Source organism: Anas acuta, chromosome 9 (genome assembly GCF_963932015.1).
Source record: "Anas acuta chromosome 9, bAnaAcu1.1, whole genome shotgun sequence".
NCBI classification, from domain to species: domain Eukaryota; kingdom Metazoa; phylum Chordata; class Aves; order Anseriformes; family Anatidae; genus Anas; species Anas acuta.
Genome location: NC_088987.1, coordinates 23,599,787 through 23,614,462, shown reverse-complemented (window position 1 = coordinate 23,614,462; position 14,676 = coordinate 23,599,787). Strand labels below are relative to the sequence as shown.

The window sequence follows — 14,676 nt, the reverse complement described above, 5'->3', positions numbered from 1 at the left end:
TCCTGTTGTAACTGCCTTGGGAACTGGGACTTACAGACGTAATTTCACTACTTAAAACTTCTCTAATGTGTAGCGCACTGTGAACAGAGATGAGCTGTTGAAACAGGCAGAATCTGTGATGCAGGATCTAGGCAGTTCAAGAGCCATGTTGGAAATCCAGTATGAGAATGAAGTAAGTAATGTCAATGCAGTCTAATTTAACCCCTTTTTGATGAAGATTAATACAAAAAGCTACAACTTCCTTAGAATGACTTGGTCAGACTCTTGGTCCTTATCATTGCTGGTGCTACAAAATTTTGTTAATTATCCCTCCTTCACTTGGCTATGATTCTTAGTTGCTAGGAAAAACTTAGATTTGTTATGCTAAGTCTCATCAATCCTATTCTGAAGAGTATATTTTCTCTAACTCTGGGGAACAGCTACATTTCTATAATATGATCATTAGGTGGTTGATACTTTTATTCCATTATTTTTTGCTCCAATATGTGGTCTTCCTAAGCTGCTTCAATTGTATTGTAAATGTTGGCATAGCTATGCTGTCTAGAGGCTTTTTGCAGTGCAGTTGTCATATAGCCTGTCACATATATTTTCTCAGTGTAAGTTGGGGTTTAGATATTCAAAGTGATCTAATAGACTCTTGTTTACTTACTTATTTTTCTCCCCCCTCCCCGCTCCTCTCCCTTCCCTGCACCCTGCTTTCCCCTCTGAAGGTTGGCACAGGCCTAGGCCCTACACTAGAGTTCTATGCACTTGTATCTCAGGAACTACAGAGAGCGGATTTAGGCCTTTGGAGGGGAGAAGAAGTAACTTTAGCCAATCCAAAAGGTAAATGCTTTACTACCTGAGCTACCAGTGTTGTTTTAATACTGAATTGATTCTAAGTCTATGGATGTTTTCTTTTATAATCTTACAAGAAATTCTAAGTTGATACTTACCTGACAGCTTTTTGAAACTTGTCCAGAATGAAACTAGCAATGTGTATGTTGAACTTTTTTTCCCTCACCCTTTCTCAACAGGAAGCCAGGAAGGTACCAAGTATATTCATAATCTTCAAGGCCTTTTTGCACTTCCTTTTGGTAGAACTGCCAAGCCAGCTCACATTGCAAAAGTTAAAATGAAGTTCCGCTTTTTGGGAAAACTAATGGCAAAGGCAATCATGGATTTTAGACTGGTAAGCTTAAAACAGAAAACATGATTCTAAAGGGTTCGATAAGAATTCTAGTTCCCAGTTGTTGAGGGGGAAAAAGTATCATTAAGAATCCTATGGAAATGTTTTGGTGATCTTGTGGGTCCCTTCCACTTAGGCTATTCTGCGATTTTCATCTTTAGCAGTTTGGGTCAAGAAATGCAGTTGAGCCTTTTTGAAAAGGGGGAAAGGATAGCGTATGTTGAAGATCTTTACAGTAACTCCTAAGACTATGAAAAAAGGAAAAGCAAATGTCTGTCTTATGTTGCTATCTCTTCAATCTTTTTTCAAGATCATTTTAGGATAATTATTATACGAGCTGTTAACTTGGTGGATGTTCTAAGACATGCTTTAGGCAGTCATCTGTATTTGCTCAACTGTAAATACCTCAACTAAAAACACTGAGTGTTTTGGTATGTGGGAGAGCTATGAATTAGTAAATATTCTAGATCTAGGCAAGAGATAAAAATTTTCTAAGATAATAGTTTAAAAAGACTAACAGTTCAGCTATGCATTTTTTCAATTCTTAGGTGGACCTTCCTCTTGGACTTCCTTTTTATAAGTGGATGTTACGGCAGGAAACTTCCTTGACGTCACATGACTTGTTCAGTATTGATCCAGTAGTAGCCAAATCAATATATCACCTTGAAGATATTGTAAGACAAAAGAAAAGACTTGAACAGGACAAAACGCAGGTGGGAAAGTGAACCTAAGGAAGGAGGAGTACATCTTTATATGTGTTTGGATTTTGAAGTAGCTGTAATTGAGAATGTATGATAGTGCTTAATACTGGGGTAGCACTGATGTTTTTAATAGAAGGAGCAGTTTTAACGTTACTGATTCAGTGGCTAGTAATTATAATGGTCTTCTTTGTAGACTTGATGATAAATCCGTTCTAGGAACTCTGTTCTAATGTTAGAAACTTATTACAGAATTTTTGTGTGTGATTAAACATGGGCAAGAAATGGCTAGAACTGAGATGCCTGTATAAGGGAGTGTCTCCTTTTGGTTCATCTTGAAAAGATTACCAACTTTAGTATCAGAGGAAAAGCTCTATCCTTTTTTTTTTCTTGAACATTCAAAAAGGCTTGGGTTTATTGGTTTGATCAGTCTTTCAGGCTTTCTTGAAAAGTGCCTTTTGGGTGTGTTTTTTTCCCACTGAAAAAGCTGTTATGTAGAAATGGTATAAATTGACTTCACATGTGAACAAGTTTTTACAGATGCAGAGGAATCCCAATTTTTTTCACAAGGTTATCAACTCTTAGCTATAAATAATAACACTTACAGAGTGGTGATAAAAAAAAAATACTTGTGGAATGCATATTCTTTTGTAGCATTCATTGTTAATCAATTCAGGTGGTAATAACCTAATTTCTATTCTTAATGCATCTGCTTTGTTACTAGTGAAGGTATTGCAAGCTTGTGGGCCTTTGTTCCTCTTCATCTCACTGTATCACTTTCTCCTTGATCACTACTTTTAAATTCTCAGCAAGAGTTTGAGAAACCTGAAACCTGATGGATGAAAGCTGAAAAATGTCAGTATGCCTGCCAAGTATGAATGCTATTCACTGTTGTAAGGAAAAAACAGCTTAAGAACTCTTGTACTACACATCTCATTCTCTTGCAACAGTATTTTCTAAATAATTATGTGAGAAGTTAAAGTTATCCCAGAGTTGCTAGAGAAAATCCTACTGTTAAGATCTTTCAGGCTTATCCTTTGAGATGGTTTATTTGGTTTGTTTTGGCTTACTGTTACGAATGAAAAATACAGAGGAAAGCAAGGAGTACTGTAACATATTAACAATAATACTTTTCTGGAAATGTTTGTCAAAATTGTTTTAGAAGTAATAACTTTTTGGATAAGTTGATGTTAATGAATTCTTCTCACTGTTTTTTGTTTGCAACTTTTCTAGACCAAAGAAAGTCTACAGTATGCATTGGAGGCTCTGACTATGAATGGCTGCTCAGTGGAAGATCTAGGGCTGGACTTCACGCTCCCTGGGTTTCCTAATATAGAGCTGAAAAAAGGGGGAAAAGACACACCAGTCACCATCCATAATTTAGAGGAATACCTCAGAGTATGTAACAAGCAAAGCTGGGACTATATTTTTTTAATCGTTCCTCACCTTAATCCAAAGTGGTTCATTTTGTTATGTTTCAGTTCATGCTCATTAACTGGGAACAGTGAAGAATTTCCTACTCATTGCCTCTGTACTAGCTTATTACAATAAAGGGGAGGAAGAAAGCAATCCACGCCCACCCCAAACACCAAACTCTTTGAATCAGTTCACCTTAATTGTAAATTCTGTAGTACAAAAAAGTTTGGCTAGTTTGGCTTATGTATAAGGAATATCTAGAAGCATGCCTTTTTGGATTAAAACTAATGTAGTAATTGGGTTAATTTGAGTTGTGGGCTTTCAGAATCTTTAACAAGTCTTCACGCTTCTGTATGATAGTGAACCTACTACCACACTTGAGTGGGCTTTGAGCCTTTACAGTAATAATGAAAATTCTTGGAGACAGACTTAAGAAAATACCAGCTTAGTTACGAGTAGAAATCAAGGCAACAGTGTTAAAAAATAAAAAATAAATATGGACGGAATGGAACAATAAGTTGACTGTATACCTTCATCTTAATTGATTCCAATGTTAGAAGGGACATAAAACCTAGAAAAACTAAAGATAGAGTTGAATGGTTTAGGTTTAAAAGCAGTACTGAATTCTTCCCTCCTGTCCCCCCCCTCTCTACTATACTATCACATGAAGGCATGAGCAGAATGGGGATAGGAATAATGACTGCATCATGAAAATGCATTATTCCAATTGGTAAATAAGACACTTCTGCTGGCTAGTCTGCTGCCAGTTTTACTCAAAAGACTGAGATTTTTTTTTTCCAAGTACAATTTCAAAGAATAATAAATTTCTATACATAATGTTATGGTAGAACTGTTTTGATAATGGCCATATAAGCTGTTGGATATAAATTAAAAACTTTGAAGTTACTCCATAGTTTTCACAGCTGAATAATGAATATTCCAGTTAATTTTCCACATTCAAGCTGTTACATACAGCCAGTTCTCATCACCTTTTGTTCAAAGTGTGGTCTGGTAGTCAGGAAGAGCTTAAAGGATTAAACATATTTGGATATAAAAACTGTTTGCAGACTTTGTCAGAAACAACATTTGTGTTCTGATTTACTGAGGAAAGCTTAGGAAAGGTTACTTTCAAGTCTGACTTGCATACACTTTGCAGTCAGTTTTTCCCTCTAGGCAGCCTGTATCAGGTGTCTAATATGGTGAGAGTCTTACAGGCATCTCAGATGTCCTGTAATTGTCCTATTGCAGACATCTGACATTTCAAATTGAAAAGTAGATCATTACATAAACTTTGCTTTTTGTAAACAGCTAGCTTTTGGGACTATTTTCTTTAAAGGACATCTGTATAGCTTTTCTATTCTTGTCTTTATATTCAGGCCTTAAAGGAGAGCTTAAACTAGATGGTGTTAATTAGTAGTACAGACTTGATGGTAAATAAAAAAAAAAAAGTAATCAGGGAAAACATGGGTATCTGTATCAAAATTAAGATGAATTGCTATATAGAAACAGTGTATTTATCAAGTATTCTGCATAGTTTCTTGTGCCTCAATTGCACTGCTATTGGACACTGTCATTTTGATTTGGAATACAATTGAGAGTAGTTCAAAAAGCTGAATAACCTTCCCCGTTATGCATCTCTCTCCCTCTCCTGCAGTTGTCATTCTACTTCCCACAAGACTTAACTTTTAAATATTGTGACAGAGTAATTATGTGCTTCAGTCCAGCAGTATCAATAAGATTTTTCTGATCATATTCAGGTGCATCATTAGAGGCCTTCCAAAGCTTTTTACAGGTCAAAGCTTTTAAGACACTTAAAAATAAGCTGTGTGTTGACATCCTCCTTTACAACCAGTCTTCATTTCGTGCTACAGCTGAGGATATCCAAGGCTAGTGTGATAGGCAGTAGCACTAACTGACAAGAGTGAGCTTTGCATGCAATCGGTCATGTATAAAATATTTTTGAACCTAGTGGTTGTTAGTACTTACTGCAGGTTGTGGAATTGAAATCTAGTTTCATTTGTGTCTGCTCCCCTCTTCTACTGCCCGGGTGACCGGGATTGTTGTTCAAGTATGTGCTGTTTTCTTTGGAAGGCCTGTTTAATCCTGAGGGAGCAACTGCAAATACCAAAACAAGCAAGAACTCACCCCCAAAACCTACCCTACTTGTCTTACTGTCCTTTGCCTTATGATTCTTAAAATGACTTAAAATCAAGGTATCCCCCGCTGGCTCCCTCATTTCCATATGGATTAAAACACTTAATATAGTAAAAAAAAGTTATTTCCTCTACCTCTATATTAGAAAAGGAACTTATATATTTCTCTAGAAGAGAAACTAATGCAATATTGAAACAAATCCTTTAAGTGTCATAGTCAGTGTTAAAGAGATAAGCGTATTAAGATTCTTAGCCTTGTAAAAGTATCTGAAACTCTTTTTGAGTAGGTTTAGATTTGTTTCTGCAATATTCTGTTGAATAGAATCGTTTTAACCAGCTGTTCTGATTTCCATGTGTTAGCTTTGTTTTATCAAAAATAAAATCAGTGAAGTTGTTGAAACTAGTCTGAGTTGTATGCTTAGGGTATTCTATGAGGCTTGTTTGAACTCAAATGACTTTTGCTAATCTGCAATGACAGACCACTTGAGATTTGTTGCAACTGTGTTGCACTGCACTAGAACACATGCAGCAGTCCAAGCTTATAAATGAAGGCAGAACGAGGCAATGCTGTAGAACAGCTCCATGAATTAATGCTCTAACTTTACTGAAACTGTAGTGAGCATATGGCTAGGCTTATATGGAGGTGTTTTTTTTTTCTGTAGTTGTAGTCTTTTTGTGCAATTTTGATCAATCTACTGTTCCTTTATTTAAATAAACTTTTTCCTCCCACCTTTGCAGTTGGTGATATTCTGGGCACTAAATGAAGGCGTTGGCCAGACAGTTTGACTCTTTCAGAGATGGGTTTGAATCGGTCTTCCCCCTCAGTCATCTTCAGTACTTCTATCCTGAGGAGGTTGGTATGAATTCTTAAATGATGCTTTTATAACCTTATGACTAAAATACGCAGGAACAGTCTGAACTGAGGTACGCACTGAATGCTGTGCGGTCCTAACACATGCTGTCTGACAGCATTACGCATCTGTTGCACAGTGGTGAAATTTGGTGTCTTTTAAATCACAAATTGAAATGTTTGAGATTTGTGTTCAATAGTAATTTGCTCTTTTTATTATGAACAGTTTTCTTTAAAGATGAGTGGATCCAGCTATGCTCAGAGAAGGGCTTCTGTTTGTGTATACAGGCTATATACTGTCATGGAAACTACCTAATTCCTTGTATTGTAGTATCTCTTAATAGCTATAGGTAAAGATGTGGATGATACCTTAATGTTCTATTAAAAAACAGAATCTGCTTTTTTATTACAGTTTTAGGCAGTAACAGAAAGTAAAGAACAGGATAGTTGATCTTGATGCCTTGTTTTCACACCTACCACATTAACTCTTAAAATTCTTACTCTCAAGTGGACTGAACTGAGACACAACTATGGTTGTCCAGACTAGAAAAGAGAACATTTTAATACTCTGCCTTTGGGGAGTTAATTTGAAGACTGTATTTTCAAGGATTGGCCTTCATAAACCTTCATAAACTTACACCTTTGACTTCATGAAGAAATGTTACATGCTTTGAAAAAGTTAGTGAAGTCTTCACGTAAATCTTCACATAAACCACATAAACCTTTTGTTCTTGATGCTTTGCAGTGTAAGAGTTTCTTAGAGCTTAGATCTGTAACTGCTAGTATTAATTCTTTTTCATGGCTTTCTCTTGATACTACTTGCAGAGAATACCGCTATTTTTTTTCTCTGTAACAAATGTAAGGCTATTAAAAAAGCGAATTCATGTAGTTCAAGTGCCATACTTAACCTTTTCCTTCCCACAGGATGTGGATGGGATTCTGTGCTGTCGCTGTTTGCCATGGTTTATTGCATGTTTCTCTTTGGAAACTTCAAAATGCTGACACCAGTCTATTGCTAATCTACAAATATAGTTGATCAAAATAGAGCAATGGGTGTTGTACCAGATAAGATACCTTGTCCTTAATAGTATATATGTGTGGGATGTAGGGTTCTGTTGCTGATAGTCTATCAAGCCATTTGATCCTCTTCATAAGCCCTCTAAGCGATTATAAAGAACTTGTGAACAAAAGTAGAATTCTACAAAGAGAAACTATTTTCACTGAGATCTGGGCTTTACAACTCCCTGTCTATCCTGGAAGAACATCTCTAAGAGTTTTTAATGCTTTGGCTGTAGCATGTCAACTCTGCTTACCCATGTGCATAGAAAGAACAAGCAAGAAAAGCTGAAGTAAAAAATCAAAAACTACCGTCTGACAGATATACCTCTAATAATTACATCTTTTTTCTTTCAGAGAAGAGAGCAGATTTCTAAAAAGCAAGTGTAAAATTTCTAAAAAGGAAGCGTAAATAATCTAGTCTTCCAATTTCCCTAGGTTCTTTACTATTTTAAAATAGTAAAGTTTTAACATCTCTTTGTAACTATAAAAATTGTATTAAAATATTTAAGGCATTTTTAGTCCCCCAGTGTAAGTTGCTTACTACAGCTGCATCACCTTCCTAAGAGATACATGCCACATCTCATGTAGGAGTGGATTGAGTGCGAAGGCGGGTTGAGCAAATGAGGCTGTCATTTGGCTGAAGCTATTGCATTCAAAAAACAGGGTGGGGAGGGAGGCTGTTTGGTGTGACTAAGGTCATTTTGAAGCAAGGTGTTCCAAAAAGCAGATTAGGATACTATTGCTACTATAGTAGTAATCAAAACACAATACTTACTCTGCATTGAGTTCTGAAAGGGAAAAATTCCTTTTTTTTTTTTAATTTTATAGTTGGAGCAGCTCTTGTGTGGCAGCAAAACTGACACCTGGGATGCAAAGACGTTAATGGAGTGTTGCAGGCCAGATCACGGTTATACACATGACAGGTAATATGGTGCTGGTCTCTTTTTTATTTAAAAAAAAAAAAAGTATTGGCAATAGAACATGCGCATCCAAATAACCTTTATATGTGTTCAAGCTGTGGAAATTATGTATTTGAAGATACATTGCACTGAAGATGACTGCAATTATTTTAAATACAAACAAATTTTAAATTCTCTCTTTTTCCCCTCTTAGTCGAGCAGTGAAGTATCTCTTTGAAATTCTCAGTAGCTTTGATAGTGAGCAGCAAAGACTATTTCTTCAGTTTGTGACGGGTAGCCCCAGACTGCCTGTAGGAGGTAGGTTTTGGTTTTTGCATATTACTGCATTTGATATCAAGACTTACTGATCTATTTCAGAGTAGGTGGATTGATTGCTTCAGTAAAGGGGGAAAATAAAACTTGTTTGTTTTACTTCATATGTTTGCAATTTCTAGTTTTAGGAGTGTTTTGTGGTAGGCTTAAGGTAGAGTTATACATGTGTTATGAACTTCGTGTTAATCTTATGATATTCTCATGTGAGGGACTCTCTCCTAGTTTAATTCATGTTACCAGATAACCTATCTGAGGGCAAAGTCCAAAATATGTAGAACTTCTAAGCAAAACTTAAATTCTAATATTTAGTACCATTATTCCTTGTTTTTTGAATGTCAAAGTTTTTTTTTGGGGGGGGGGGGGGGGGCAGGAGGCTGAGGAATTAGCTGTGTTTGCTGGGCATCATTAGAAAATACATCAATACATCTCTTGCCATACTCTTGTCTGGACACTACTAAAATTCTCTACTAGAGATAGGAAGATACCTAGATAAAGGAAGAATTGACATAAGGACAAGTTGCTTTAAGAAATGTTTATTTTTTTTTTTAAATCTCTTTTGGGGAGAGAGTGCAGGTAGGATTGAGGGTTAGGAGTATAAAAACCTTAGCTAGAGAACATGTGGTTGGTACAGCAGTCAAATTTGGAGAATCATAGAAAATGTGTATGAATAACAAAACATGCTTGGAACAGTGTGTCTTTTCCCCTGAAATAAAGAACACAACTAAAAATAGAGGGGTCTAGTTTATTTCTTCTATTAATATTGGAAAGCTAATCTACAGAAAAGATTGATTTGTTCTATGGCCTTGTAAAGCCATATACTAAACTTTGAAAAGCATGGATTGAGAGCTGGTGTTCGGAGATGTCTGCCTGCTGTCGCTGTTCTGAATCTCTTCTCTTCTCAATAGGCTTTCGAAGTTTGAATCCTCCACTGACAATTGTACGCAAAACATTTGAGTCTACAGAGAATCCAGATGACTTCCTGCCCTCAGTAATGACTTGTGTGAACTATCTCAAATTGCCGGACTATTCAACCATTGAGATAATGCGTGAAAAACTCTTAATAGCTGCAAGAGAAGGGCAGCAGTCATTCCATCTTTCCTGATCACAATGAAAAATGCAATGTCTGCCTGTTACAGCAAACGAGAAACTCATGATTCTTTTCTAAATATATCACCTGAGTCAAGGAAACGTGTTACGCCTTCTTGTTGTAGAAAAACGGCTTGCAGATTATAAGCAAAAGACACTTGGTTGATATTCATTAAAGGCCCCTTTGGACTTAAAGTGATCAGGCCCTAAAAAGTTGTTGTGACAAGGTTTCTTTAGCAAGTTCTTGTTTAAATTATCATTTATTTGATGAGTGAAGTTTTTAACTTGCTTTGCTGTGTGAAATTTAAAAAGGGATGTTTTTCCAGGCTGGAACAATAAATGTCGCTGTGCAGTTTAATACTGGGCTGTGTGTATCCATCTAGCTGAAGTCTGAAGTTTTTCCTCCAAAGACAACTTTTGTACATAAGTACAGAAATTAAAATACACCATGTATTTGACAAATCTAGTTTAGTAGACTAGTTCTGTGTACCCTCACCTGCCTCTAATTTTACCCATCCTCATGTATTGTCTGATGTGCAATTCACTTGGTTCTTTTTGTGTGCAACATTCAACAATTGTTATGTTTTGGTTAGCATGAGCATTTAACTGCTCCATGCCTCTTTCTCTGATTAAGATAATTTAAATTTTACTGAAATCAAATATATATTGTCAATATAATTCAGCCTTTGTAACTAGGTAGAACCTTTCTTATAGCATAGTTTTACTGTAGTGGTAAGATATACTGGTGACAGTCTTTACCAGTCTGCGCTCTAGAGCTGTTTACACAGTGATTCAGGCAGCAGAAGCCTCTTACTAGAGGCTAGGAAGAATTTCATGTAGTTGAAGTCCAACAGCTTGGGCTGGCCAGTGTGTATTGTGGTAAGGCCAGAGCATTTCGAATTGATGTAAAGTTTTTTAAAAGACAAATTAGCTGTTTCATTCCCTGTTTGAGTAAACGATTTTCTTGTTCTTGATCTAAGTTCCTGGTTACTTTTGTAGTTTTTTTTTTCTCCCCTCAGCGCTAGCTTGGAACAGACAGTTCAGCCTTTGTCTTTTGACACAGATAAAGCACCTGTAAGCAATGCTCTGTCCAACTGTTTTATGTGCTGATTTCTCAAATCTGCAATAATTTACTTCATCAGGTTAATGTTTTTACCTGAATATAAATAAAAAAAGTTTGCTTCACCTTTTTGTTCATAGTTTTGTACTGTATGCATAAAGTTCAATTGTGTAAATTGCTGTAATGCAAGTAAATCATCCTAAACCTACTTGGCTAACAGCCTGCAACTTGTGGATGATTTACTATTAAAACAAGACCTTTTAAGACCTCCAACTTAGAGGGATTTTTTTCTGTTCTGTGGGTTCAAAAAATGGGCGATTACAAATATTCCTGAGATGTACATGCTATTTAGTTCATCTCTATGAAAATACAATAGTTAATTACTTTTATTCAACTTTGAGAAATCAAAATTCATTTCAGTGCTTAGTAATTGTTAAATTCTGGCTAATCAGGCTAGTCTTTCCCCTCAACTAACAATAACAAACTTTCTTTTATCTAGCTGAAGAACTTGTACTTTCAGATTATGTATTTCAACACATGTACGGACATTCTTACAGTGAACATTCACAGAATTACATGTGGTTGCTCATACCAGTGCAACTGAAATGTAACGCAAATCTGTCATGAGCATGAGTAGAATGTGAAATCCTTGCACAAAGAACCTGATAACTGAACAGTTTCTACTACGGTATTAAAACTGAAAGAAGGCGCTTCACACTGTACATATAATGGTAGTGCACAGTGCGGCATAGTTTTCATAAAACTTCAAGGCAGTGTTTATGGACTGGTGTTTAAATTGTTCTGATAACTTGATCAAACTGAGCACAAAGAAGTGTTTATAGTGTGTGGATAGCAATTTGTTCATTTTTTTAAGGTTCTATATTTTAAAAAACTGACTTGTGTAAAAAAAAAAAGCTAATATTTTGTATTAAAATATCATGTGTATTGATATTTTTTTACCCCTGTTGTCTCCCTCTAGAATCTGGCTTTCATCGATCTTGAGGTATTTTCAAATTTGATTTACAGCCATTTGTGTAACTGTTTCAGTGGGAAAGTAAGTTGTCGGTTGCCTGTTTCAAAAGGAAGGGAAAAAGAAGTACCTCCTGTGACAATTGATCTCTGTTGTTGTTCTAGCTGTCATTATCAGCACAGAGCAGGATAAGGATGCAGTTGGCCGGAAAAAACAACTTAAACTCTTTTCATAGAATCATAGAATATCCCGAGTTGGAAGGGACCCATAGGATCATGAAGTCCAACTCCTGGCACCGCACAGGTCTGCCCAAAAGTTCAGACCATGTAACTAAGAGCGCAGTCCAATCTCTTCTTAAGTTCAGTCAGGCTCGGTGCAGTGACCACTTCCCTGGGGAGCCTGTTCCAGTGTGCAACCACTCTCTCTGTGACACCTTTGTGTGACGCTTTCTCCCCCAACTGCCCTGTGTCCCCTAGTGCAGCTTATATTGTGTTGGCAGAGCAGTCTGTCTTAAAAGGTTAAAGGCAGTTGGCTATTAGAACAAAGTGAAGTTACAGTTAGCAGGACTGCAGTACTTACTGTGAGGAGAAACGTAGTATCTAAGAGTAGCAGAGAACCAGCAGAGGGGTGGGGCAGAATGTTAGGTATTCCTCCTCTTCAGGAGCTTTCAGAAAAAAGCTTGCTAACAGCAATTGTAGCTGTGTTCAGATGTAGATGTTTCAGATTATGCAGAACTCCTAAGAATATGTAATATGTTTAGGACTGAACTGCTTTGTGTACCTTTTTCAGAAGAAAGTCTTATTTTTGAAAATAGAGGCCTTTTTAAACATGGTAACACTTAACAGATTTTGAGAACACGATCAGCTACTCTATTGATTGAGTTTCAAATCTTTCAGAATAATTTTTATTGCTGTTTTTAATTCATGAAAACAGTGCCACCTAAGCATTGATGCGTGTTACTGAACTTGGGCTGTGATTTTTTTTTTTTGCCCTTAAAGGGTTGCTTTATACAGAAATCTTTTGCATAGGGAATATTGAACTAGTGCAAAGTCTGAAATGAAATTAGTAAGTTGCAGTGCTGCTTTAATTTAGGTTCTGTAGGAAGATGTGCAAGAATCAGCTCCAAGTATATATAAAATTGCTATGGCTAGTGTTGAACTTGATCAGATAAAAAATATATGGTTGAGGGGAACAGAGATTCTCAGCAATTAAATCTTGCAAGCCATCTGTATGTGAAAGTTTTACCATCTCCTTTCCCTGCCGAGCTTTCATTGACTGAGAAAGTGGGCACCTCGGGCAGGGATTGAAATTCCAAGTGCCTGGGTCACTTGTGCCCTCTTTCCTAGCGGTAGGTGTGTAATCTGCAGAGTTTCTGAGCCCTGTCCCACATCTTTTCAGCAACCTGTCTTCAAATGTAATATCAGTTCCTGTGATTCTGAACCCTATACCTGACTTCAGGACCAAGGATAATGCAGGATCCTACTCCCCTGCCCCCCCCCCCCCCCCCAAACAAAACCCAAAAAAACTTTTCTATAGGTAACAGTGACAGAGCTAAGGAAAAGTGAAATTTACTGAGAGATTACAATAAAAATGTTGGAAAAGGGAAAAGGTTTTACTGATAGTTCAGTCATGTTAGGGCTTGTTCTGTGTTTTTTTTTTTTTTTTTCCCACTTTCTTAGTTTTACTTTCCTAGTCTCTTGACAGTTGGAGCTACACAACTAATATGCTCTGTTTCCTAGGGCCTAAAAGAAGTTCTCTGACATGTCAGAAGAAATGTGTTCTCTCCGTGTGCTCTTTCCTGTGTTTAATAAGTTTGCTCAGCTGAGTGCAGTTGGTTGCAGGAGTAGTCACCCCCCTGCAGTGCTCCACCAGCGCAAGGGTATAAACTGTGCCATCAAACACTTTTAAACAGAACATTACTGCGTGTTTATATAGCAGCTAGGAAATACACTTCATGGCTTTACTGTCTCTGAGCTCAAAGAATCACTTTCAGTGGGCTAACAGAGAATATGCCTTTAAAGAAATACCATGTCTGCGTCCTTTACGAAACGTGCATGCATTGAACAAACATGTACCTTTTTGAGGGATTAGAGGAGGAACTGATGTTGGGTCTCCTTTGCTGTGTGCATGTTGGGAGTTGTCAAGTCTTGAAGCAGAAACAGAATGAAACAGCGCGTGTGCCTGTGTACGTGCCAAACAATGAAGATGTATCCAATGTTTTCAAGGCACCAGGCTAAAAAAGGCCCTGATGTGTCTTGCTGTAACTACAGTTTGGTTACAAGTAAGGAAGAGGAGAGATGAAAGTGAATGAAATAAATGCCTTCCACCTCCTAAACAAAACGTGGAGGGGGAACCTCCTGTGAAATTTCCTTCATCTTATAGTTAAGGAAAATGTCCTATTCAACCTGTAAGCAGCAGGTTGGAAGAGGGGAGGGAGGCAGACAAAAGTGTTATGATTCTTTTGGTTGCTTCCCCCTGCTTTGATTGGCTGTAGCTATTTTTGAATCCCCATTAAAGACAGCAGGTAGGTAAGCCTGGGCATAAATGGGAGACAGCAATTATTCTGCCCCTGCTTTCTGAGAATGCGACAAAGGGAAGAGGTGGAAGGAGGAGGTTCCCCTTTGCACAGGTAAGCTTCAACACTGCCATCTCAGACTGAAAGCCAAGGCCGGTTGCTGCTGCCATGGTCCTTAAGTAATGACATTCTCTCATCTAAACAGCTATTTTCCAAAAATAAAACAGAGAAGGTAAGGTCATGAGATTTCCATAGCTATATAGCTGTCTATGCAGCCAGCACTCCTGGGTTGTACCTGTTTTTAACTGTCTTGGGTGCTGCGATGCTACAGGAAAGGAAAATAGTGAATTTTTCAGTTTCTTCCCTTGTATGCAAGAGTGCTACAATAAGTATGAGAATTTGTGGCAAATATGTACATGTATTTGTAAACAATGCTATTTGTGGCATTCAATTCAGGAGCTAGGTATTA

General features: G+C 37.2%; 1 protein-coding gene across 1 annotated transcript in view; it reads left to right on the top strand.

Moving 5' to 3' along the window:
• The window catches only part of TRIP12 (thyroid hormone receptor interactor 12), a 76,085-nt gene extending 65,238 nt beyond the window's left edge, over positions 1 to 10,847 (top strand). Inside the window, 10 exon segments of the mRNA XM_068692847.1 lie at positions 74 to 172; positions 711 to 825; positions 1,017 to 1,171; positions 1,717 to 1,881; positions 3,100 to 3,264; positions 6,174 to 6,206; positions 6,208 to 6,288; positions 8,173 to 8,267; positions 8,458 to 8,561; positions 9,482 to 10,847. Coding sequence (XP_068548948.1) covers positions 74 to 172; positions 711 to 825; positions 1,017 to 1,171; positions 1,717 to 1,881; positions 3,100 to 3,264; positions 6,174 to 6,206; positions 6,208 to 6,288; positions 8,173 to 8,267; positions 8,458 to 8,561; positions 9,482 to 9,678 — 1,209 coding nt within the window. The 3' untranslated portion in view covers positions 9,679 to 10,847.
• The last annotated feature ends 3,829 nt before the right edge of the window (positions 10,848 to 14,676 follow it).